At 42.7% G+C, this 25,083-nt stretch overlaps 2 protein-coding genes and 1 long non-coding RNA gene across 6 annotated transcripts; 1 reads left to right on the top strand and 2 right to left on the bottom strand.

The window, feature by feature from the left end:
• Positions 829 to 7,115, bottom strand: CCT6A (chaperonin containing TCP1 subunit 6A). Its single transcript, XM_021415983.1, has 14 exons — positions 6,924 to 7,115; positions 6,654 to 6,717; positions 5,998 to 6,132; positions 5,211 to 5,384; positions 4,953 to 5,056; positions 4,108 to 4,218; positions 3,643 to 3,802; positions 3,298 to 3,380; positions 2,798 to 2,894; positions 2,231 to 2,378; positions 1,986 to 2,119; positions 1,782 to 1,884; positions 1,364 to 1,436; positions 829 to 1,183 (listed from the first exon to the last, which is right to left on the bottom strand). Exons 1-14 carry the CDS (start codon positions 7,055 to 7,057, stop codon positions 1,111 to 1,113), a joined length of 1,593 nt encoding a protein of 530 aa, XP_021271658.1. The 5' UTR covers positions 7,058 to 7,115; the 3' UTR covers positions 829 to 1,110.
• Positions 6,651 to 22,219, top strand: PSPH (phosphoserine phosphatase). Of its 4 annotated transcripts, none has more exons than XM_021415988.1 (8): positions 6,651 to 6,737; positions 10,754 to 10,874; positions 11,179 to 11,289; positions 17,538 to 17,696; positions 18,293 to 18,427; positions 19,647 to 19,792; positions 20,588 to 20,736; positions 22,033 to 22,219. In XM_021415988.1, exons 4-8 carry the CDS (start codon positions 17,557 to 17,559, stop codon positions 22,141 to 22,143), a joined length of 681 nt encoding a protein of 226 aa, XP_021271663.1. In that variant the 5' UTR covers positions 6,651 to 6,737; positions 10,754 to 10,874; positions 11,179 to 11,289; positions 17,538 to 17,556; the 3' UTR covers positions 22,144 to 22,219. The 4 variants fall into 4 exon arrangements, with proteins under 4 accessions (XP_021271663.1, XP_021271665.1, XP_021271662.1 ...); XM_021415990.1 differs by lacking the exon at positions 6,651 to 6,737 and adding an exon at positions 7,183 to 7,270; XM_021415991.1 differs by lacking the exons at positions 6,651 to 6,737; positions 10,754 to 10,874 and adding an exon at positions 11,075 to 11,093.
• LOC110407847 lies at positions 9,812 to 17,471 on the bottom strand. The gene is made up of 2 exons (XR_002444055.1): positions 16,395 to 17,471; positions 9,812 to 10,586 (listed from the first exon to the last, which is right to left on the bottom strand). It is a non-coding gene; the product is annotated as an uncharacterized LOC110407847 (long non-coding RNA).

Below are 25,083 nucleotides of genomic sequence, written 5' to 3'. Positions count from 1 at the left end.
CAGCCAGCCCTGACATAAAATAAAGCTCACAGAGTACTTAGAGGAAGCAAACCACCGCCTTCAGCCCTGCTCCAGGACTGCAGGGCATCTACCCTGGGAATCATTCCCATTCCCAGCCCCAGCTTCAGGGCAGCAGCTCTGACTGCTCCCCCCCCCGCAGCCAGGACAGCAGCTCGGTGCAGGGCACCCATTAGCACCACAGGACCTGGACACCCAGCTCTGCTAATGTTGCTCCACAGCAGCAAAGTGCTGCAGGGATTTCAGCACTTGTGTCCATCCTGCATCCGTCCCCTTGTAACTCAGCTTTCACCTTCCTCATACTGGAGAACTTCAAACAAGCAAGATGAGGATTAGACAAAAATCACTTAGGACTGCAGTAGCCTGCTCATGGTGCACATTCAGCTACCTGCTTGCTAGGCTTTTGTCTGATCTCCTGTAGTGCCAGCAGCCCCTACTTGCAGCAGAAAGCATTAGGAAGCTACCACCTACAACGAAGAGGACAACATGCAATACACTTCAAATCTTCCTGGATGCACATTAAAGCTTTCTAGTTAATTGTAAGGAGAAAACAAATTACTGGCATAATCCAGCTGCATGATATTTTGCACTAATTCCACACAAACCCTAACACTCCATAAGTAGCGTCCTGAGCAGGATTTTCATGCTGCTCAATACCCCAAGCACTGGAATCAATCACAAAGACCAACAGACAGAGCCAGCAGCCAGAAACACAAATCAAAGCCTAAGCCCAGCACTGCTCTCAATGTGCTCAACAAATTCAAGACATCGGTCCACAGAACGTAAAGTTTTCAATAACTGACACAGAAGGCACAGAACATAACAGTTTATTGGGTAAAAAGGACAGCAACTTCAGTTGTACACTTCAGAGAAATTAAAAATAAATAACTGATTTTTTAGAACCGAAGATTTCAATAGTTGCTCATCTTCTGAGTGGCCGCGTTTACCAAAGAGGTGCTGCAAGTTACAGCAGTGACTTCTGTTGCTGGGAAAATCCACCATGGCTAAAAGAAGCACTTTCAGGTGGACTTCTTGAAGACATTCCCATGGGCACTACCGGAGCTGACCACCATCAGCAGCAGCAGATCCAATTCAGCCTTTAAGAGATGACATTCCAGCTCGCATGATTTCATCCACCAAGAGAATGTTGCTAGCAATCACCGTGCTGGAAATATTAAATGAATAGTTAGAACCTCTGTTTTGACACAAACACAACTCAGCTTTATTCCTACCCTGCAAGACAACTTCCTGTAATAGAAATTCTTTGATTCCACCCACATTACTGCATCAATTTTGTCAACCAAACACCCATTACTATTTAAAGTGAAAACACGGCAGCACTTACCATGAATGAAGTAGTTGCTTTTTGACATTGTAATTGTCCCAGATTCCAGCTGCTGCAGCTACCATTGGCTCACCTAGGAAAGAGGCACAGCAATCTTTAAACAACCAGTTTACACCATTCAAGGCAAGACATCCTGCTGTTTAACATCAGAAATTACTTGCTGTGTACAAAGCGTTAGTCTGTGTCAGTGCATTTAGATATTACAAGTAGCTGCACACCTGCCAAGGCATTCTGCACAGCCTTTCATGGAGCAAGGCAGAGCTTTCAGCATTACGAGCAATCTGATGCTCCACAGAGCTGAGCCATGACAGGAGTGTTTCTAGGAGGCCAAGCCTATCACTCAGAAGTATTATTTTGCTGCTCAGTATTCAGTGCCAAGCTGATTTCACTAGATCCCATGAGTGTAGAAAGCTCTTACCAGTGTTCAAGTCAACTCCGGTGAGCTGCCCAGACTCTGTGTGTTCTGCCTGAACCTTCACTAGTGTTTCCTGGGGATCGTAACCAGAGTTCTGAGCAAGAACCTTGGAGAAAACAAAAACATTACTTCATGTTAATACAATTACTTCAGCTCCTGCAGAACACGCAAAGGATCTTTGCATGCTTTAGAGTCCCTTTACCATACCTTAGGAATGATGAGGAGAGCATCAGCAAAAGCTTGAACTCCAAGCTGGGCTCTTCCTTTTACATTAGGTTTATGCTTAACAAGAGCATTGGCTACTGCCACTTCCAGTGCACCTGCCCCTGGAATCACACATCCTACAAGGCAAAGCAGGAATATGGAGACTTCACAGTAAGAACTTACTCCAATCTAAAGAGCTAACTTGTACAAAATCATCAATTTTGAGGAGAGTTGTTGCTGAAACTTACCATCCTCAATAGCATTTTTAACAGCACGCAGACCATCTCTTACTGCATCCTTGATTTGTGTCAGTGTATGCTTATTGGGTCCCCTGATCAGCAGGGTAACAGAGCGAGGGTTGTCACATTTCTCGATGAAGGTGTACTTCTCTTCCCCCTACAAACAATATTAGGTACTCATGTCACATATTTTAAGCAAATATACACAAAAAAAACCCCTGAACTGACGCTTTCAGATTCAGTTCTCAGTAACACCCCAAGAAGCGATGAGAAGCAAAGTCTAGTAGAAAGAACGTAGCAGAATATTACTTCCATTTTATTATATGTTATAAAGTGTAATATGGAACTATCAGTAGGAATAAGCAATGTGACAAGAGCAATTATCTAGGTAAATATTCACATAGATGTGGACACCAGAGTTTAAAATCCCATCAGCATTTATTCATACTGCGTATTTTAAGAGCTGTAATGCAAGAAAACACCGTGCACAGTCACATCAATACTAAAGAAAACCTGAAGCCAAGTTAAATACTTGTGGTATTGCTTGACCCCAACTAGAAGCTTGGCTGTACTTACCAGTGTGTACTCATAGACAAGACCTGCATGTCCCAGACAGTCAGGGGTGAGATCCTCCACAGAGTTCATAGCAGTACCACCACATGCAAGGGTCAGTCTGAAACAGTTCATTTGCTGCTTAGCAGTTGTTTTATATTAAGTAAAATCCGAAGCCAGTAACACAAGCAACAGTATTTCAGCATGCAAAATACTACAGTTCCTAGGCTGGCAATAGTTTTTTCTTTTTGTGAGAAAGCTCTTCATTAAAAAAAAAAAAAAAGCTCATAGAATTAAGCCTCTAGAAGTGGTGTCTACACTTGGAGCAAACAGCTTGAACTCCTGTCACTCCCTGCACTGGACTGCCTATTTCACGGTTTGTATAAAATACAGTTACTCAAGCACACTCAGACCGAAGTTGACTTTTTGCTGATAGCCTTTAGAAGCTGATTCAAGCCAGATCTAACTCGCTGTGTGAGTCTGGAAGAGCAAGCTATTCACCCTTTCTCTCCCTAGAAGCTTACCTTTCCATGTTCCTCCTTTTAGCTCTGCGCAAAGCAACAATCCCTTCTTTTGCAAGTGCGTCCAAGGAAAATGGGTCAATTCCCTAGAAACAAAGAAAGGGACTATATCAAGATAAGAAAACAAACCAACCAACCCTCCCTCAGCTTGACACTGATGAGTAAGTTCTTCCTCCGAACTCAAAGAAAAATCTTAGGAAGGAATTGCATGTGTATATTCAAAAGTTCATCAACCTCAATTTAGTTACTTGTGCCCAAGGCACCGTACTGAGTCAAGCAGCACCAAGCTCACCAAGAAAGCCAACAATTCTGTCTTTTTTTCCTATTTAGTTACACCCTTCATCTCACCTTCTGGTTAATCACAATAAATCCTTTGTCTGAATCCCCACAGACTCTTCTTTTTAACTCTATGATTTTGTTCACTCTGTCTTCAATGAACTTCCTTTCTGCTTTTACTAGTTTCTCCCTCTCTTCAGCACTTTTGTAGAAGAATCCAGCGCTCACCTCTCTGAAGAGAAAAAAAATATATTAGTAAAGAAATTAGCTGTTCTCTGCATTGCAGAAATAAACTGTTAAAAGAAAAAATAATCCTTTCAGTAACATCCTAAAAATTAATACACAGACTTTATCTCAGTCACTAACTTCCTTCTTCCAGAAAATGGAAGCAGAGGAAGCACCATCTTTTCCACTCCACTTTCTATGCTATCTGCCATGCTCTAAAAGAGCACCTCTGTGGCCCTTCTGGTATTTGTTTAAGCACACCTTAAAGAAGTTGAAGAACAAAATATACTTGCACTGATGCTGCGTACTTACGTCTTCTCATATTCTAAAGATACGTTGCAAGTAAGAATATAGGCATCTTCCACTCTTTTCTTCATATCAGGATGGCGAGCACCATGATCCAAAACCAGCCCCCTAATCAGCCTGAAAGATTAACGAGCATTTTGTGTGTCAGGATAGTCAGAGAGGAGATAAGCACTTCATGCAAGTACACACTGGTTGAGATAACTGACAGCGTAATCAGTCTAGCATGAATTGTCTGTGAACTTGTGTTAGAAGCAAAGAATGATCATATATCCCTCTTGCAAGGGCATGCCCATTCACATATAAAAAGCATGCCAATTAGAGTGTAAAAAGGGAATTTATTCTGGCATAGTGTCTGACTGCAATAGCTACTGTAGAAAGCTAGCGCAGAATTCGTCCATGCCACTGTGAAATAAGAGCAGGCAGAGTACCCAACGAGACAGCTACAACCCAGCTTTCAGGTACTGAATGCTACTGTCCATACACACAAAATCTTAAAACAGATTAACCATATTCAAGTCACAGGCACTACCACTAACAACAGACAAAGTTATAAAGCAAACAACTGTTTCCACCCACAGCAAAGCAAAAACCTGAGCCAGCGTTACTCTTTGCTTTACAAAAATACTGTCAGGAAGTTCAGTGACTGGGAAATTGCTGCTGCCCAGATCACTCATGGCTGAACTTTGTCGTTCTGCCTTTCTTTGAAAAAAACAAAAAAAAAAAAAACAAAAAAACAAAACAAAAACAAAAACAAACAAAAACAAAACAAAACAAAAAGATAAAAAACCAACCCACGCAACTCCAGAATCAGGATACCATTAAATTGAAGCCTGAGGATACCCATTACTTACGTTGTGTCAGTTTCTGATTTATGCTTCATCTCCATAATCTCTACCATGTGCAGGTCAATAGGTTCACCAGGTTTTCTGACTGCCAAAACAGAATCTACTACAGCCTGAAATAGAGGAGGGGGGAAATCCCCAAAAGGGCCATCAGACTCTGAAGTGCAAGCTCACATCTTTCTATCCACTCTTTGCCAAAAGAATAATCCCAGCAGCTTAAAACCTGGAGCACACACAAAAAGGGGATACGAATGCATGAGCACTTGCCTCTGTTAAGATGTCAGCAAGTTCGGTATGAACTTTAGTACGAAGGGATGTTCTGGCAACATCTATAAGGGTCTCCCTGTCCATTTCCTTGGTTACTTTGACCTGCTCCAAGACTTCAAGAGCCTTTTCCTTTGCGATCTCAAATCCTTCTGCCACTATTCTAGGGTGCAAGCCCTAATGCAAGAAAAGAAGGGAAATTATTAGACAACAGTAAGATAAAATGGTGTTTTCCCTGTAAGTGGAACCTGTGGTTTTGTTACTGTATGATGTCAAAACAGAGAACACACATGCTACAGGGATAAGATAATGTACTGTCCTTCTGAATACATATAAAAGGAATGCCAATCCTTCCAATGCAGAGGAAAAGCACAGGTTATTCTAGCACAGAATTAAAACCAAGGGAACTATGAAGCACACTTGGGTGTTCACTGTGCAATATGAATGCCTATTCTGCAACTTATACTATCAAAACATTTATTATCACAGAGCATTGCCTTGTCAACATGCAAATCAGAAACGTTTTCATTCAAACAAAATACCCAGATATAATGGCATGAATCAGGCACAACATTCTTAAAAGCTATAGTATCCCAAATAAGCAGAACAAGCCTTGGGCCCTCTTTAGCTTTTTTCCATTTCATAAGTTCTGTGACACACTCATTTTAACCAAGATGTCACTCATTTTCATGTTTTTGAGTATCCATCACACAACACAAAACTAAAGCTGAACAGACTCCAGGGAAGCTTTTTTACCTGTACATCTACAAAATAAATGCTGCATACATACCTCAGAAATATAGAGATCTGCCTGCTTCAGCAGTTCTCCAATGATTAAGACGTTTGAGGTGGTACCATCTCCAGTGATGTCATCCTGTGCTGTTGCTACTTTTGCTATCAAGGAGGCTGTGGGATGTTGTATTTGCTAAACAAAAATAAGAAACAGTAAGCCTTATTGCACTGGTACAGGCAGCAAGTAATCTGAAATCAGCTAAACAAGATTTTTAATGAATAGATAATGCTTTCAATGATTCCTGTCAGACTGGCTGGTTTCAACACATAATCCCAGTTAACAACAAAAGAAACTTAGACTTTGACAGTAAATTTCTTGAGCTGATCTGTATATCACGGTCTTTTTTTCTCCTGGGGACCCAGACAGCGATAAGGCCTCAGAAAACGGCAGGGAGCTGCACCAAGAGAGGGTCGGGGTGAGCATCAGGAGAAGGTTCCTCACCACAGGATGGTGGGCACGGAACAGGCTCCCCAAGGAGCAGCTAATTCAGCCCCAACCCCCCCCACCACATACACACGGTGCTACACGCCACACAAAGGCAGCTCGAGGGCAGTGAGAGGGCCCGGCCCGCATCCCCACAGCCCCTCACAGGGACATCCACGAGCAGACTCCGCGCTCCCCCCCGCCCCCCCCTCCTTCCACCCGCAACTCACCATTTCCTGCAGCAGCACGTTGCCATCTTTGGTCAGCTTGATGTCTCCGGCCCCAGACACCAGCCTGCGGGCGGCACGAGGCTGGTGAGTAGGTCCCCAAACGGCCTTCCCTGTCCCCCACCACCGCGCGTCCCGCCCCCACCCTCCGCCTCTGTTCCCCGCCGCGCGGGCCCCGCTCTCCCCTCAGGCCCCAACGGCCGCCCGCGCGCTGAGGCGCATGGCGGGAAGGCCCGGCCCACCCTCGGAGGGAGCCGCGCGGGGGTTCCTCACATTTTCATGGTGCCCTTAGGGCCCAGGTTGGTCCGCAGCACGTCCTGCAGCCCGCGGGCCGCGCTGATGTTCACCGCCAGGGCGGCCTGGGCGCGAGCCACCTCGGCCTTGGGGTTGAGGGCCTTCACCGCCATTGCTGCAGCTCCGCGCTAGGCCGGGCCGGGGTGGGGCGGGAACGAAGCGAGTCGCGCCTCCCCGCCCGCCCCTTCTAGAACACTCCGGAGGGCGCGCGCTCCCATTGGTCGGCAGGTTACCAAACCGCGGCGCCATTGGCTGAGCGGTCTGTCGCTCTGTCCGGAAGCTCCCGCCCTCTCGCTGAGGCGCTGCCGGGAAGCGGCGGTTGGGAGGTGCGCCCTCGTGGGGGGCTGCGGGGAGCTGGCATCAGGGCTTGGCTTTCCCTTTTACAGGCAGGCGATGAATGTATAAACGAGGCTTTTGAACGGGCAGGGTTCCTCGGTCATTATCATCCCACTCACTCATAGAAACATGGAATCATTCGGGTTGGAAAAGACCTTTCAGATCCCTAAGTCCAACCCCAGCCCACCCCACCATGCCCACTGACTGTGGCCCTCAGTGCCACAACTCCACGGTTCTGGAACGCTTGTGGTGACTCCACCGCCTCTCATGTGACAGATATCCTAGCCAGGTTCTCAGAACCGTGAGAATCAATAATTAAACCTACCAATTTAACCTTAGGTTGATAGAATTAATTGTTAAGCAGGACGGATTAATAATCGAAGTGGTTCTTGGTCAAAATCCAGAACTGAGGTTAATCAGAACTCATCTTACCTAACAGAAGGCAGCGGCTCCCTCAGCCCAGCACCATGGCCCTTGCAGCCCCACACACCTTCCGAGGCTCTGAACGCTCAGCAAGTCTTTAATATGGGGGAAGAGCTCTCCCCAAGCAGTGCTGAGACCTGTGGAAGTAAAAACTAACATTAAAGTTAAGGCATCTTGATGGAGTGCTGGAATCATTTGGCTTTCAGGGCCAGTCCTTGAGGTTGCACGACATACACATCGTAACGGCTTCGAGCTCCCGACAGGCAGAAGATGTATTCTTGTACTTGAGAGCTGCTGCCAGAGCCCCTTACACGCATCACGGATTGCATCGCATTGCCCCATCCAGCCCTATGCCCCCACACACCTGCCTGCTGCACCTGGGGCAGTTGGCAATACCAGGCCTGACACAACACACTCCTTAGTTCATTTTGTAAGGAAAGTGCTTGTCCTCCCCCCAAAAAAGGATAGCGCAGAATAAATCCCTCCACACCTTCCCACAGTTGGCAGCTCTGGATGCAGAGGTTCTGTAAACCACTGCACTGACACTGAGCAATGCAACGGCCCACTGGTGTTTCCATGCCACTTCCAGTAGTGAACACTAAGCTAAGGTAGTAAACTCCAAGCTACAAGTAGTAAACTCTAATTGTTGGGTATGATTTTGTACCCACTTTGTACACTTTTGGGGGAGCTGGACTGAAATGCTCAGTGAGTGAGGGGTCAAGTGTAAGGGCAGATTCACCAGCCCTGGTGATGCTGGCAGTAGGGTATGGCACCTGCTGGTAACCTGCTCTGCTGTTTTGGGTGAGGATCTGAGGTTTCTGGGCAAAGCGCAGTGCATGGCCCATAATTCCGACTGGCAGGTCTGGAGGGGACAGCTGCTAGTATGCTTGGGTTTCTGATTTTTACATGTTTTAGATAGAGTTGATGTTTGAGCATCATATACCACAAGTCTGGAGATTTTTTGGTTGGTGGAGCAGGGTGCACCTCTTGTGAAATATTTTAATGCTGATTCTTTAGTATGGGGGCTGTTTTTTTTTTTTTTTCTTTTCCTGCTGCAGTAATCATTAAAAACAAACATTGAACATTGCAAAATGCAGGAAATTACACTTGGTATTTCATAACTGGGCTCTGGAACAGGGTGCACCTCTTGTGAAATATTTTAATGCTGATTCTTTAGTATGGGGGCTGTTTTTTTTTTTTTTTTTTTTCCTGCTGCAGTAATCATTAAAAACAAACATTGAACATTGCAAAATGCAGGAAATTACACTTGGTATTTCATAACTGGGCTCTGGAATTCTCCTGTTAATGTTTATTCTTCACTTTTGCTGGGATGCTACCAGCCTGCTGAAAGCAAAAACAAAACCACCCAGCCCTGAGAGGCTGCAGTGCTGATATTTAGGGTGCCTAGCCTCAGTGCCCAGTGAGAACACCTGAATTCCCAGCTCTGCCCCAGTTTCTAGGGCACACACTTCACGCACAAATATTTTGCTATTCTTGCTTCTCTGGTTTGTGATTTTTTCGTTCCCTCAATCCTTTCACCAAGCTGTTCTCAGTAGAGGGCAGCCTTGTCAAACCCATAGGCAGAGCAGCAGGCACATTGTATTTTTGCCTTTTCCCTGCTGCTGTTCTGTGACCTGTGGAAAAGCAGGAATCCTAAATGCCTGCAATGTACAGGGCTGGCTACTGGCAGTTCAGGTGCACGGTCTCCACGTTTTGTACAAATTGAGAGGTTTTGTGATCATATACAAGAGTTAGGTGCTGCATTTGTATTGAAGCCACGCATCCATGTGACCCATGCTTTTAACTCCTGAGCATCCTCTCCATGCATCCAGGCAGATCTCTCTGTAGTTCTTTCCTGGACCACATGTCTGAGGGTAGTTTATGTTACAGTATAGTAACATTTCTCATTAGCATTTTCACAGCAAACGCCTACTTTGCTGCATTTTTCAGACATCACTACAAGCTTTTATTTGCTTTTCAGTCTTTTAGTTGTAGTTGTTGAACTGTTCTACTTACTTGCTTTTAATGCATAGCAAAAATGCAGGGCAGAGGCCTACAAGGCTTGAATTGTCCTTTGGAATCACTAGAGTTGCAACAAATTACGCCAGTTTAGAATCAGTAACATGATATTTAAATGAATTAAACACAACAATTATGCTAAATTAAGCCAAGAAGAGGGAATATCCATCATGAAATATCCAATAGCAATTCTCACAAGTGAAATAACGCACTGCTTATCTTGGCAGAAAGCAAAAGCAGTGTTCTTTCATCCTTATCAAGATCTGTTTTTATTTAACCTTATTCACAGAAAGGATTTCTGAATCTGTTTTAAAACATACTGTCCTGCCACAGTAAAACTAACATCAAGGACCAAACAAAGCAGCAAACCACATCACCAGTTTTCAGCAAAGGCGCTTGGTACCAGCGTGTCCTGATATAGGAATTTACTAATAGATGCTTACATTGACAAGTGCTCATACAAGTACTAAGAACATTTGAAAAAAACATAAAGGAAGGCATGGGCAGAGGAGCACAGAAGGGTATTGATTTAGTTCATGCTCCTAAGACTGAGGAGCAATACTGCCAGAACTGCAAAAGTGATCATGCATAGAAAGTGACCGGTGTATCCAGCGGTGCAGAACAATCTTTCCAGATGGGTAGCAGTCATAAGACTCCTATCACAAACAAACAGAAGCAGCTAAATCAGCAGTCTGGCTTTCTTGACCTTGAAACAAGTGACTGGCTTCGTACTTCTGGGTTGGCAGCCTCCTGTTTGCTAACTAGTGCCCACAGCCATGCTTGTGGAAAGCTCTTCTGTAGGATGCCAAAACACCAGCACACGCAGGTTCTGCAGTTTTTCCGTTGCTTTTGACGACATTTTATCTGGGTAAACAAAACAGAGCCTTGCTATAAAGCAGATTTAATTTTGCCTTCAAAATTCATGATGAATTTTGACTTTAGATTTTTCTGGTATAATAATGCACACTCTGTTGATTAACAGCTTTAAATGCAATATTGCAACTTTAATGCGCAAAATCTTTCATCTGCAGTGAAAGAAAACGACATCCCTCGCCTCTGAATTCACGCCAAGAGAAACTCCTGACTGCTGCTTGGCAGAGCCCCTCCTCAGCTCTCATCCCTTGCCCTCCCGTGCCAGCGCTCTCTGCGGAGGTAGGTGTGTTTGCTCAGACCTGCCTCGCTCTTTGTGCACAGGCTGGCAGCGAGTGAGCTCCCCATCATGTTGTGTGCTGCCTGCTCCCTGCCAAGCCATGCCTACCCATGCTGGGAGCGCCCTGCACTGGACCCGAGCGGCTCCTCCCCCAACGCAGGCAAGGTTACACCTCTCTTCCCTACGCCTGTCAGCGAACAGCTGGACTTCTCTGGTTACATGTGTGCAACCATTTAAAAAAAACATCCAGGCTGGCTTACTCAGCAGATTATAAAGAGTGATTTACAAAATGCGGCTTTCTTCCAGATCAGCCCGTGCCGTTGCATTTATGTGACTGAAGGTCTCAGCTGATCCGCTCTTTTCTTGTGCAGCCAAGAGGTTTGCAGCAGCAGCAGCAGCCACGGCCAGTACCATACTGTAAGTCACTGGGAACATTTTCTTCTCTCAATTTGGAAGGGGTTGGCATTTGGTTTATTCAGTTCCATAACACTTACATATTTTTCTTGCATAGTCAATGAACTGTATCTCTTAATGCTGGGGCTTTGTGCTGCCCAGCAAGGTGCAGAAGCGGTGTGGTGCCTGCTTTATAGCAGCAGCATGAATGAATGATGCAATCATGCAGGGGGGAAGCATCATCATTTTGGCAGGAAAGGCAAGAGGAGATTGGAGTGCTGGGAGATGTCGATCAACATCCACCAGGTTCCCTCTTCAACTTTTCAACTACCTTTTAAAATGTGCTTAAATAAATTTGTTGTTAGGCATTGCTGTACAGATATCAGCATATAGCTGCTAACAGTCCATCTCTTGACCTGCATACAGGTTTCTGTTACTACCTTTAAAATCTGAACAGAAAACCAGGAAGTTAGAAGCAGCCTCTGTGAGTTTAAGGACTGAATTTTTCTATTCTCACGTTGAAAACTACAGATGGGTTGAACTTTTAAAGAGTAGTACTTGCTGGAATACATAGCAACAATTTGCTTAATTATAGTTTATCTGTTTCAATATATAATCTCTCTTCTAAAGCTTTCAGAATACCTTGCTAATACTGAGAATTAAACCTCAACATAACAAAGCTGTATTACCATTCTAATCCCATTTTACAGACATAGGACTAGCAACAATGAAGGACTAACAACTTTGTTTAAAATACTACCATAGAAACTCTCCTGTGGATTTTCTCCTTAACAGAATCACACCTGTGATGGGAAAGGTCCTAAGAAAAAAAATTCAAGAACAAATTTCTCTGACTCTCATACTCTAAGCAGCCTTTTCCCATCAATGCAACAGGAACAGTTTTATGTGGTTGCAATCTCACTGCATGTTCAGTGCAACACTACTCTGCTTGAGAACATATCATATCATAGAATCATATCATAGAATGGCCTGGGTTGAAAAGGACCATAATGATCACCTAGATTCAACCCCCCTGCTGTGGGCAGGGTCACCAAGCACTAGATCAGGCTGCCCATTGCCACATCCAGCCTGGCCTCGAATGCCTCCAGGGACGGGGCATCCACGACCTCCCTGGGCAACCTGTTCCAGTGAGCATCATGTGAGTATCTCGCAGTGACTTTGTTCTAATCCAAACCAGTGGAACTAACTTCACTGGTGCCAGGAAAATAACTCTGGGCAAAGTGAGAACAAGTTTGGTCTTCTTGTGCATCCGTAGCTTTCAGTAAAGTGCTCATGCTCACACTGTTAAATAAAGTGAATCAGAATCACGAACACCAGAGACTGCTTGCACACCAAGGATATTCCTGAATGATTTGTTTAAAAAGATATTTTAGGCAGTACTTCATCAAGATTTACTTAATCTTCATTTTTTTTCACAGCAGTAAGTGTGGATAGAATACAAAGTGGCAGTGTGACAGCAATTCTGTCTAACAAAGTTAGACAAAGCTAACAAGTGGAGACATTGATATTTTGAGATCTTGTCAAATTCTCATCAAAATACAGCTGCCACAGGACACACAGAGTTCTGAGTGCCACTGCACGTTCCTTTTCCACTACAGCTAGCAGATACTGCAGATGTTTCAGCTTTTCACAGTGTGGCATATGCCCTTCTTTGACCGGTCAGCAAACAGAGATTACAGTTGTTTTCCTTTAACATGTGTTCTTACATAATTGTTAGGCCTGCTTCTGTGACTCCACCCTCTCTGTTACGAAAGAGATCCTATTTCTTGTGGAAATGCCAGTTTTTTTCCAAGTGGTCTAATGAAGTCTGGAGGCAAGGAGATCCCACTGGAACTCCATTTTCCCTTGTGATTTCCTTTTTGTCCATTTGCACCTCAACTTTCACCCTACCTCTTCCCATTTGTCACTCTTTTCTTAGGCCTTTTCTAGTCTTTTCTTTGTCCGTTGCTTTGCCGCTTTCCAATTTTCTTCATCTTTTCCCCACTACGTTTTATTATCAGACCTGCTGAAATGTTTGCTGCTTGGATACTTTTCTAGCATGGAAATAATAGGATAGAAATAGATTTCCTATTTGAAATATGATGGCTGAATGATCAGAGATTTTCTACCCAACTTTATTCATATGGAAACAGAACTCATAATAATTAGTTGTGAGAATTTCTTTTTTCATATCATCTCATAAAAGCATTGATGCATCTAAGCAATCAGGTGGTCTGTGTTTCAGAGTAACTGAATCTGCCAACCACAGAGGCCCATAATGCTTTGGAATTAAAAACCGTTATTCCTTTACTAAATCCATTAGAGATTTGCCCACAGAAAAGTTTTGCAGAACTTCAGTTCTCTTTCCTCATGTTTCCAGATGACACCTACCTGTAGATAAGAATCACAGAGTATCTTGAGTTGGAAGGGACCCATAAGGATCATCGTGTCCAACTCCTGGCTCCACACAGGACCACCCAGAAATCAGACCGTATGACTGAGAGCGTTGTTCAGACTCTTCTTGAGCTCCAGTGGCTCAGTGCTGCAAACACTGCCCTGGGAGCCTGCTCCAGAGCCTGACTGCCTCTCAGTGAAGAACCTCTTCCTGATAACCAACCCCAGCCTCCCGCGTTGCAGCTTCATTGGATCACTGAGCCCAACTCCTGAGTTCACACAGGGCAACATAGGAGTTAAACCATATATCTAAGTGTTAACCAAACACTTGAACACCTACAGGCTTGGAGCCATGCCATGACCACTTCCATGGCCACATGAGCTACTGTGTCTGTCCATATTTCCCTTGCAAGATTACCTGGAGGTGAATTGTAGGCAGTTGCCTGGTCAATACCATGGTAGGATGGCCTAGTGAAAATTCTGGAAACAAAGAAAGGAGCAGACCCTCTTCCACCTGTATTTCTCTTATTTCTGTGGCCTGTTGCTCAATCACAAATAGCCTTGCCTTATGCTCTCATTTACGTTTAGGCCTGGGAAAAAATTTCACAAGTCACTGAAATTAGCATGCTACTGTTTGGAGTGGCATTTGCTAACCTCTGGAGTTGATGGTCAGCCCTGGAGCTTTGCCGACCAAAGCAGAAGAATTTTATTTCACTCCAAGCTAACAACCTTTAACTCCTAATATTTGTTTTTCTCATGAGCAAGACTCCCTGCAATAGCTGAAACTTCCCAAAAGGTTCTCCTCTTTGATCCAGTATGAACTTCCCTATTTTACAGTTCATCACAAGGTCTCCAGCTTGTGCGATGATACATTTGCCACAAATGAGTCTGCATTTTCCAGGACTCAGTGCCTAGCTTCAGCAGAACGTGGAAAGATTTTGGCAAGTCACACACCAAGGGAGATCAGGAACGACTGCTCTGCATTTCAAAATGCAATTCTCCCCTTACAATTTGTCATTTTTAGGCATTATAAACCATGGCCTGAAACTCTTTTGAAAGAGTTATTGTGCAGAACAAAGAGAAGACAGAGTTAATTCCAGCCACAGCTTTGTGTACGTATCCATCAAAGTGAAGCTCACAGCAGTGTTTTCATCACTGTAAGGAATATTCAGTGGAGAAGGAAGTACGAGAAATGGGGGTAGCAGGGAGAAGGAAGAGTTCATGTCTCCTCCTTCCTCCTCCCAGCGTGTCTAACTGTAACATTTTTATCAGATAAAAATTGGGAAGATGTATCCAAAAATATATTTCAAGTTCTCACCAAGGAATCACATAACAGTGCTGTCACCACACAGCGATATTGCATCATAACGTGGTAATGTTGCAGTGCAGCCTTCGGTTAGCATGAGGCAATGTGACTGCTTTGCATAATAAGGAACCAGTGTTGGAATAATATGACGCAAATGTCACACGACAATGATGCAACAAGTTTGTCCAGTAGAGCAAATCCTGAAAATTGGCACCAAACCCATGGCTAAATTATTCATAATTTCTAGTAAGCTGGAAAAAAAAAATAATGACATGCTATTTAAAAAATGTTGGTGCGCAAGTAGATGCAAATGGCTGCCAAGCCCTGCACTTAAGTCAAAGCCCTCCAGCTCAGGAAATCAAAATCTTCCACTGAAAGTACAAAACAGTGCCATGGAGTCAATGTCAAGCCAAGGCTAATGCAATGTAAACTTCAAATTCATGTTTCACGTGTCCACCTGCTGCCAGGTATTACCTCAGAACCAGTCTCTGTCCAAGGGAACACGTGTCACTGAAGAGATTGCTTTCTCTTACATCATGTTGATGGCACATAGTAGTATTTCTTATATGCACTGTGCTATAAATGCAGCAAATAATTCTTTAGAGAATGATGCTTTTGAGGCTAGATCAGTTTTACAGTATGCCTGTGCAGGGAGCAGCTCCAATGCACCAAGAACAGAGAGCTGTCAAACTATGGGCTGAGTGGTATCTGCTCTCCAAATCTCACTCATACCTGCAAGACAACGGAGCAGGAGGGAAGCTACAGTCTCACTTCGGCAGGCTTGTGCAAAAGCTGTGAACCCAATTTGGTTGTTAGAGTCACGTTCAGACCACAAAACTCAAGAATAGCTAGAAGACCCTTTCAAGTAGTCCTGTTTCATGGCTGTGCTTTTAATCTGTCACAGGACTTGCTGTCTTTTATTTCTTGTTTTTTCATATTTAACACTGATATCTACCTGGTAAACAGAGATTAACTTACAAATATGGTTCTTAGCTCTACACAACAGTTTTCACTCCTTAGGTTTGCTTGCTTCAATTATACAGACTTTTCTTTTACCTTTCAATGAGGGACTGAGCAGTTAGCTCAGTTTGAGCCCAAGTTTCTAAACAGGAGTTAATCCATCAGTCCTTAGTTAAGCTGAACTGTTGTAAAGTTGATTTGTGCACCTAAGAACTTAATAAAAACAAAGTCTTTAGGAGTTCACCCAGCAATAATAGTGCAGTCTTGAACAGCAGCTTTTAATCTGAACACCCTAAAGCACTTGGACAACCGCTTCTGCCTTATGGCAGGAAAAAGACCATAATCTACGACCAGGCCTAGTGGGAATAAAAGCAAAGGCTTCTATTTGCTCCCTTGACCATTAACTATTGAGCTGTGACCTCTCAGTAAGCACACAGAAGTCACCTCAGGAAACAGCACTGATGCTTACCATTTGTGATCCCTAGATGACTCCTGTCTGACAGTGAGCTACTTCAGTACCATTCAGCTCCCAGACTCTTCCACAGAAAGAAATATATCAAGCAGTCCTCCATCTTCACTGGATATCTTTTGTGTGCAAAGGATGAAGTCTGACAAAAAGGGAAAAAGTTTTGTGGAAACGTGTGTGTAAGAGCTCTCACCATGAAATCTCACATGATATATAGGAGGAAAATAAAGTAGGTTGAGCAAGAATAAATCAGTATGACATGCTGTTTAAAGGTATTTCTCCTCTAACCCAGAAAAAGAAAGAATCTGCCACCCAGGTAGGAGATTAGAAGAGAGAACCAAACTGAGCTTCAACAAAAATCGAGAAATGGGACAGGTACAAAGCTGAAGTTGTGTCTAAATGTACAGATTGGTAAATAGTGAGGTCCACTCAGCAATCCCTTATGAAAGTGTAAAGCACAAGATTGGTAGGGTTGTGTAAGAAAATCCTGATTAACATCATGAGCTTCTCATCTGCAGAAGTGCTCAACATCTTCAAGTGAACAGACGTAAAAAGGTAAAAAATAAACTTTTGTTGGGTATTGTTATGGAAAAAGATGTGGTTGTGGGCTCTGGAACTTCACTCAACCCCTTAAGATATCACCATGTTGTATTAACCTAGACATAGAAAAGGACTGAAATCTTCATGATTTAGGGTCTACTACTCACTGATATGTTTAAGGGGCAACTAATTTGATACAGCACATGGGATCTGATGAGAAATCAAGATCCATTTGAGTAGCTGAGGCAAGACAAGAGAATTTTGAGTCATGCACAGTAGTTGGCAGTCTGATGGTTCAGCAAATGCCAAGTATTACAACCTTGAACCCGTTATGAACATCGATGGGCTGAACCTGCCAAGAACAAATCGGCAGCTGTCCACAGCTCCACAGTCCACCTATAACGTAAATTGAACATCAGTAGGCAGCAACAGCAGAGAGCAAATCAGCAGCCGAGCCAGACCTCCACCACTGCTCACACTTTGATAAAAGCTGGCTCGGAGGCTGTGCTCGACCCTTCTCGCCACGACCAGATCAGCCGCTCCAATGGCTCAAGACAGAGTGCTGTACTGTGACTCACAGAAAGAATGTATCTTATCTTCTTACAGTAAGAAGGTTCCTAAAAGGATGGCGTCTCTTTTGGAGATGAAAGAAATCTTCCGCAACGCTGATGCAGTGTGCTTTGATGTGGACAGTACGGTCATCAGGGAAGAGGGCATCGATGAGCTTGCGAAGTTCTGCGGAGTTGGAGATGCTGTCGCAGAGATGTACGTATATTTGCTGTTTATTTCACATGAACAGTAGTAAAAAGTGAGCATGGATGAGGTTGAGCATAATGAAATAACTGTATATTTTTTAAATTGTGAAGCCATTCAACAAGACTATACTGAAATACATTTTCTGAAGAAAATTTCTTTGACGTACTAACACAAGGCCTCATTGTTAAACTCGGCTAAGCACTAGCACAACCTCACTATGAGATGGAGAAGAGGGGACAACTCTCTTCACCTCTTTGAGGCTGATGTTCCTACTGAAACTTGCAGCAAAAGTCCTGTTAATTTCAGAGACATCAGTTGGCCTGCAGTTTAGGGGCAGCATTTCCAGTGGTTCACATTGCACTCACAGCCAGAATCAGTTTCCTTTGCATCACTGGTTCTCACAAGAGTCCAATCTGTGGAGCCCTTCCACCAGCAATTACTACCAGCCTTTTCAGTGTACCAGTCTTGTCCTCTAGAACACCGGTAACATGGTATAACCAGAACCGATGGGCTCTTAACTGACACTGCTGTTAAACTGACAGTTCTTGGGAGAAGCCTCAGCTTGTTAAGTGTCACTGATGTGTTCTGTTTGGATCTCAATTCAGGACCCGCAGAGCTATGGGTGGCACTGTGACATTCAAAGCAGCTTTAACAGCACGACTAGGACTCATACGACCCTCCTATGAACAAGTGCAAAAACTAATATCTGACAATCCACCTCAGCTAACACCAGGAATACGGTAAGAAAAAACTGAAATAATCTAAGGAGTAAGTATTCTAAAAGCACATAGCATATATCAACAAAATTCTGTGACATTAGTGAGGCCTTAATGATTAAAAAATCATGAAGGGTCAATACATACTTAAATATCACTATATATATATATATAATACATACTTACATTCACCTTTGGGTTTAGAATAAACATTAACTAGTTCAACTGGAAAGGTTTTTCTTCCTTTTCAGATTGTTTCACACAACTCAAAATAATTTCTTTACTATGAATTCTGGCCGTAGCTGTAAATCTAAGTTATTTTTAGCACATACAGTAGTTTCAAGACAACATTGTGCTTGTATTTTCTCCTTAAAATGAAGCACATACTCAGCTTCTTCTGTAGAAGGCAAGGCTAGAGGTAACCACAAAGAGAACATTGTGTTTAGGATCACATGATTTTCCTTTTCACTCCTTCCCTTTCTTCCTCCTTCTCTGTGTAGTCTCTTAAAATACTGAACAGCGAAGCGCAGGCTTAACATTTCTCCTGTTACTATCACTTCTACTGCTTAGCACTACTGCTTAGATCACTGTATGCTGCTCTTCCTGCCTCTAGAGCCAGCTTTTGTGGAACATTTAACTGCCCTCAAGTCCCACTGACTTTAACTGGGTCTGAAAACTTCTCGTTCTTTAATTCCTTTTCTGGCGCCTTCTATTACACAGAATGTTTGGGTAAGCAATTCTCAGTGAGACAGTGTTTGCACTCTGCACACTTTTTAGCCCATTTCTGCATTTTTGTGCAGTGGTTTTATCTGCTCTACATTGTTTTCCCTTTTTCAGCACCAAAGATTTTTTTTTTCTTGCTAGTTTTATAATTAGCTTCAGAAAACAATGTGTACTGGATCTGGTCTCATTTGCTCAGGGCAATGAATGTGAACAATATGAAAGTGTAAAGGAAACATTTCTAGGGAGTGCTTGTTTCTGAGCAACTAAATACCTGTTTGCCTCTAGACAAGATGGTTTTGCTCAGCTCTTCTCCAGCACAAACTTGCAAAGAAAAGATGGAAAAATTTCTAGGAGCAGATTAGGATGGAACTGGAAAGCAGCACACACCCTACGTAAAGTGGATTAACAAAAGATATGGATAGCCTTGTTTAGAAAAACATATGTTTTGGCTTTCTTGGTATCCCTTTACACACCTAGATGCTGCCTGGCACTCACGCTTGGTGACGTTCTTTCTTCCCAGGGAGCTGGTGAACAGGCTTCATCAACGAGGGGTACAGGTCTTCCTGGTCTCTGGGGGGTTTCAGAGCATCGTGGAGCATGTGGCCTTGCAGCTGAACATTCCAACGGCAAATGTTTTTGCAAACAGGCTGAAGTTTTACTTCAATGGTGAGATTCCCCTAACAGCTATTTTCTCTGTTAATTAGTGTCGATTTTTTGTGTTCAAACTGTCAGCTATTGGGCTACAGATATTGTCCAGCCTAAATCGCCTTGTTACCAATCCAGCCAGCTTCAAGACCAAGTCTGTCTCCAAGTAGGAAAACTACAAGACTTCCCCCAAAAACACAAGTTTAAGTCATTTCTCAGATACAAGAAATAGAGCTGTAGTTACTTTTAAATTGCAACTCGTGCCAAAGTTAGAAAGCATTACAGTTGCTGACAGCGGAATTTCATTTTCTCTCACTCTTTCAAGTTTAAAGAGCTTATTACACTTACCTGCTTTCAGAGGCAAACTTCACTTTCAGTGACTTTGAGGTATGTATGGTGACCAACAAACTTAACTTTAGTACAGCTGCTCTGGACTTTAAGCTAGTGCAATCAAGCAGAACTGTGGTTAGTGAGGTTGGTTCTTACCTAGTGTTTTCTACACTGTTTATACATCATACTGGATGCTGCTTTTCAAATGCTTAGAATGACTGGATCGGAGTGACTGGCAGTGGATCTGACACACTACCATACAGGGTTTCGTCCTAGCATTTCTGCTTATAGCCTCACTGAAGCCTTAGGTAAAATACTAATTTTTATGCTTACCTTCTAATTACTTCTTCAGGATGCTGAGACTGTAAAGCTTGCAGGACAGCATGTAATTAGCAGCATTCTCAAGAAAACACCACAAACATTTATCTTTCTGCATTTACATGAAAACATGCTACTTTTCTCACTCATCCTTCTACCCTGTTCTAGGAGAATATGCAGGATTTGATGAAACACAACCAACAGCTGAATCAGGAGGGAAAGGAAAGGTTATCACTCATCTGAAAGAACAGTTCCACTTTAAGAAAGTAGTTATGATTGGAGATGGAGCTACAGACATGGAAGCCTGTCCTCCTGCTGTAAGTCTTAAAGAACTGGAATTCTGAATTTCCTTTTAGAAATGCTCTGGGAGAGAAAAAAAAAAGAAAAAAGAAAAAAGTGCAGTTTAAATTCCCTGTAGGACTGCAGGACAGATCTTCAACACTTCAGGGATCTGTATAGGCAGTTTCCTCTAGAAAAGCTGCATCATGCAGTGGTTGGTTTCTCTCATCTGAAACTCAGTAAGTGTGCCACTCTCTAAGCCAGGCTGCTGGCTTGGTCCGGTAGAACTGTATAAAGCTTAGCAACCTGCTGCAAATCAAACTGATACTATGTCTTCCTTTCCCATCTATGCTGCCAGAGTGTTTGCCTCCACACAGGGCCCCAAACAAAGGTTCTATCACCATCAAGATTCCACTTCTGGACACTAATAAACGATGCTAAGCATGAAGATCTGACATAGATCTCGAGCACAATTTACTTGATACCAGCCTAGCAACAGGTTTCATCTCACTGTAAAGTGATGACACCTTTGAAGATAGCCCTATCTCCAGGATGGAATAAAAATAAATAGAAAAACAGCTTTTATAAGTGGTCATTTCAGAGACGAGAGATGCTAATTCTGTCTCATCTCCAGCACCTTTCTCTAAAAAAAAAAAAAACAACCCAGTGCCCCTGAGCTGCCAATGTCAGGGCAGATATCCTAGCTCACAGGAACAAACTGTAAGGACTACTGCTGATGTGACTTATGGCAGCAGGTCCCTTAGCATTAAGTATGTGCGTGATCAAAGCTGCTTATTATTTATTTAATATTTTCCACCCGAATGCAAAAAAGCAGCAGTGGAAATTTTGAACGTTATTTTCACTGCAGTTCGTTTTCTAAAATCTAGAAATGATGACTGTTCGTGGTTAATGATTGAAATCATGGTTAACGTTTACTTTTGGTATCTATCAAATGAGGTAAACAGAGTTAAGATAAACAGAATAGGGATAACTGCGAGATGCCGCATGCACGTTCAGCTGTTAACTCATTCTTGAATAGTGAGGCTCTATGCTGCATCACAGCCACATCAGATTTTCAGTACAAATCTCAGATCAGAACAATCCTGAAGTTACAAGGTATTGAGGCACACCTTTGTCGTTGGAACAAAACTCTAATAACCAAAGTGGCATGAAATTAAGTGTTAACAAAATACGTGCCAGGTAAAATACGTGAAGAGGTGGGGAAGAACACTGTAATTTTAAAATACAGTCTTAAAAAGAAATTTAATTGCTGAAATGCTCCATACCTCACACAGGGCTGCAATAACGTATTTGCCATCCTTTGTCTTTTAAAGGACTGCTTCATTGGATTTGGAGGAAACGTAATCAGAAAGCAAGTAAAGGAGAAAGCTAAATGGTACATTACTCATTTTGATGAGCTGCTAAAGGAACTGGAAGAACGATAAACTGTACAGTAAAATAATATATTTAACAGCTGTAAGTCAACTATAAGATGCAATTAAACATATATTTGTTTGCAAAGTTGTGTTCTGGATTTTCTAATGATTCTGGGTGTTGGGTACTTCTCTTACATGAAATGCCTATTGCAAATGGCACCATGTTAACCAAATATTTTGTAATGAAAATATGAAGATTTTTTAAAAACATCTTCTCCGAAGTGGAAAGGTCAGTTCATTACTCACTCAGAAGTGAAGACCCAAGGTAGGTATCAACAAGTTAATAACACCTTAATGGATTGGCCTCTGGTTAATATTGTGTACCTACTGCTGCAAAACCACTGAACCATTGAATTGGGATAGCAAAAGAAAAACGAGGTGGCTACCAAACAGAAGTTTGTCTAATCAACAACAACGTAATCTAAGAGGTAAATACTTTCCATTCCAAAGAATCTCCAAACTAGGTTAAACAGTGAACATTCAGTAATATTTCCCACCTACATCACTCTGATTTCATTAAAATATGGCTATAGGAGAACCTGAGGTGTAATCTGTTACTCAACATCGTTGTTACTCAACCTATAGAGTCTAAAAGACACGAGATGCATGCAAATCCAAGGTACATGCAATATTCATCAGTATCCCAGAAGCATATTTTAAGGCAAATGATACACTGCTTCACATACCTCATTAACACACTTGCAAGCAAGCTCTAAAATTGTGATTTTGTCAGACAGTAACACTGTTTACTTAAGTGTTTTATTTATTTAAGAATCTCTTCTCTGTCAACCTATAACTGGATGGAAGCTGACTCACCTATCTTTACAAAATATCTACTGATTAAGAAAACAGTGGGAAACTTATCTGGTCTCTTTCTCTGCCTCAAGTGTGGATCAACCACCCTCAAACTGTGCCAGAAGTCTAACCTGTTCCAAACAAGTATTTCTCTGAGATTTCAGCTAATGAATCCTTGTTTCTTAAGAGCCTGTCTTTTGTTGCTACAGTGTCTGATCCAACTGAGACCTTATGCAGAACTCACTTGATAAATTGTGCTTTTTTTTGTCAGCAGATCTCCAATATCTGTTGTGAGTGCGTCTTTTTAACCAGCTTTGCTGACACATGATGGTACTTTTATTTCCCTGACTTATAAGAATCGCATCTGAGATAATGTAAAAAGCTTTACTAATGACAGAATGAGAGATGGCTTCCACTTCCATCCCCATAATAACATCACAGAAAAAAGAGAAAGATGAGCTGACATAACTTGTCCTGGGGAAAAAACCCTCTATGCAGGCTCATATATTCTGTGTGCTTCCAAATAGTCCCAGTATTTTTTTTGGAAACTGAAAAATCAGTGTGAGTGCTGTAATTCTTAGGTTCACCTCTTCCACCCCACCAAGCATTTTGTAGATAGGAAGATAAAAAAGTGATGTGCTTACCTTCCAGAACCTCACACTGTCTCTGCAAGATAACCACTACCAGTTTGCACAACTTGCACGAAGTTTCCTTAATTTAATATGATTAAATCAAGTTGAAGTGATCCTGTCCAACTATTTAAGCATCACCAGCAATTAAAACAAGGACTTGTTTTGCCCATTCTGCTACACCATCAGAACAGATAGGCAGGAAAAAGGGAGAAATGGAGCCACAGATTAGTGATAGTGATGAATGACAGCTCTCAGTAACGCCAACTCACGTTTTTGGCTAAAAGCAGAGGCAATAAGTTACAACAGTATTTAAACACTAGAAAAGTTGAATGATTAAAAAAAACCCAAGCCAGAAACAGATACAAACAGTTACACTGGACATTCCTACACTGAGTTTAAACACCTTCACAAAAGACAAGACAGACAACAACTGGGAGGCTGCTCACCAGAACTCTTCTGGGAGTATTAAACATGATCTCCTTGGAATTCCTCCTGAGAAGAATCTCAGCCAGCTCCAAGGGCAGCCCATGTACAATCACGCTTTTGTTTAGGCAAGAGTGCATGGGTAGAACAAGTGTAAACTCCTGCTCTTATTCAGCGCATTTCCCTACAATTCTACAGTTATGAAGCAAGAAAGTACTTCTGTTTGTTGCACTTTTCTATTGAATTAAAAACCATCTAGCTACTTGGCTACAGTTACAGGCCCTGATCCTACAAACATTACGACAGGCTTCAAGTATATGTAATTCCACTAACGCCACAGTCAGAAGACGGTGGTGCATGGGGCTTTGTGCCACGGAGATGTTAACATTCACAACAGGATCTTCTGTCAGTGTGACTGCTATGGAAACACGGCGTTATGCCAACGATTTCACAAGACTCTTTAGGTCTGACTGCTTAGAAAAAAGCAACCCCCCCTCCAGTGGGCCAGCAGCAAGCCCCTACCTCCTAGCACAGGAGGCACCGGAAGGATTAGTTCAGTGAGCAGCTCTCGTCTGTAAAATACTGGAAAACAACAACAAAAACAAGAGAGAATAAAGCAGCATGAGGGAACTTTCAATATTACAACCAAGCTACTCGTTTACTTGAACGTAAGCCACCACGTTATGAGCTGGAGAGCAGTGCATGCTATGGGACAGATAACAGTTTTGTCTTCAAGTGGGTCTCCTGACTAAGAGCTACGGGGAAGCACATTGCTTCATATAAAACATTTTATTTCAGTGTGATTATTCATGAGGCAGAGTTGCTTTTAGTTGTATCTTCAATTTCCAAGAGGGGACTTTTTAAGAAGATCAATTCGTCATCTTTTTAGGAAGACTCCAGGACCACTAAAATTTCAGTTCACGTCTTCATTACAGTGCTGTGAACTGGATCAGAAGTTAGCAATTACCAGAGACCTTTGTGGGCATCATTCCCTGCTTTCCAACCACTGGAAAGTGACCTCAGTGAATTCAGTTCTGATTTCTACTCTAAGATACATTGATATTTGGTCAGTGAAAGGAAGAAAGCAAAGCTGGCCATG

Source organism: Numida meleagris, chromosome 18 (genome assembly GCF_002078875.1).
Source record: "Numida meleagris isolate 19003 breed g44 Domestic line chromosome 18, NumMel1.0, whole genome shotgun sequence".
Lineage (NCBI taxonomy): Eukaryota > Metazoa > Chordata > Aves > Galliformes > Numididae > Numida > Numida meleagris.
Note: the sequence above shows the minus strand (reverse complement) of the source record. Positions and strands in the feature narration are given on the sequence as shown.

Bases quoted from the DNA above. Each gene is read 5' to 3' on its own strand.
- CCT6A (XM_021415983.1), bottom strand. From the start codon at position 7,057: ATGGCGGTGAAGGCCCTCAACCCCAAGGCCGAGGTGGCTCGCGCCCAG. The intron at 6,718-6,923 runs GTGAGGAACCCC...TGCCGCCCGCAG, and splicing joins CCTAAGGGCACCATGAAAAT to GCTGGTGTCTGGGGCCGGAG. The intron at 3,803-4,107 runs GTAAGTACGCAG...TTTTCTCTTCAG, and splicing joins TCTTTAGAATATGAGAAGAC to AGAGGTGAGCGCTGGATTCT.
- PSPH (XM_021415988.1), top strand. From the start codon at position 17,557: ATGGCGTCTCTTTTGGAGATGAAAGAAATCTTCCGCAACGCTGATGCA. The intron at 17,697-18,292 runs GTACGTATATTT...ATCTCAATTCAG, and splicing joins GGAGATGCTGTCGCAGAGAT to GACCCGCAGAGCTATGGGTG. The intron at 19,793-20,587 runs GTGAGATTCCCC...ACCCTGTTCTAG, and splicing joins GCTGAAGTTTTACTTCAATG to GAGAATATGCAGGATTTGAT.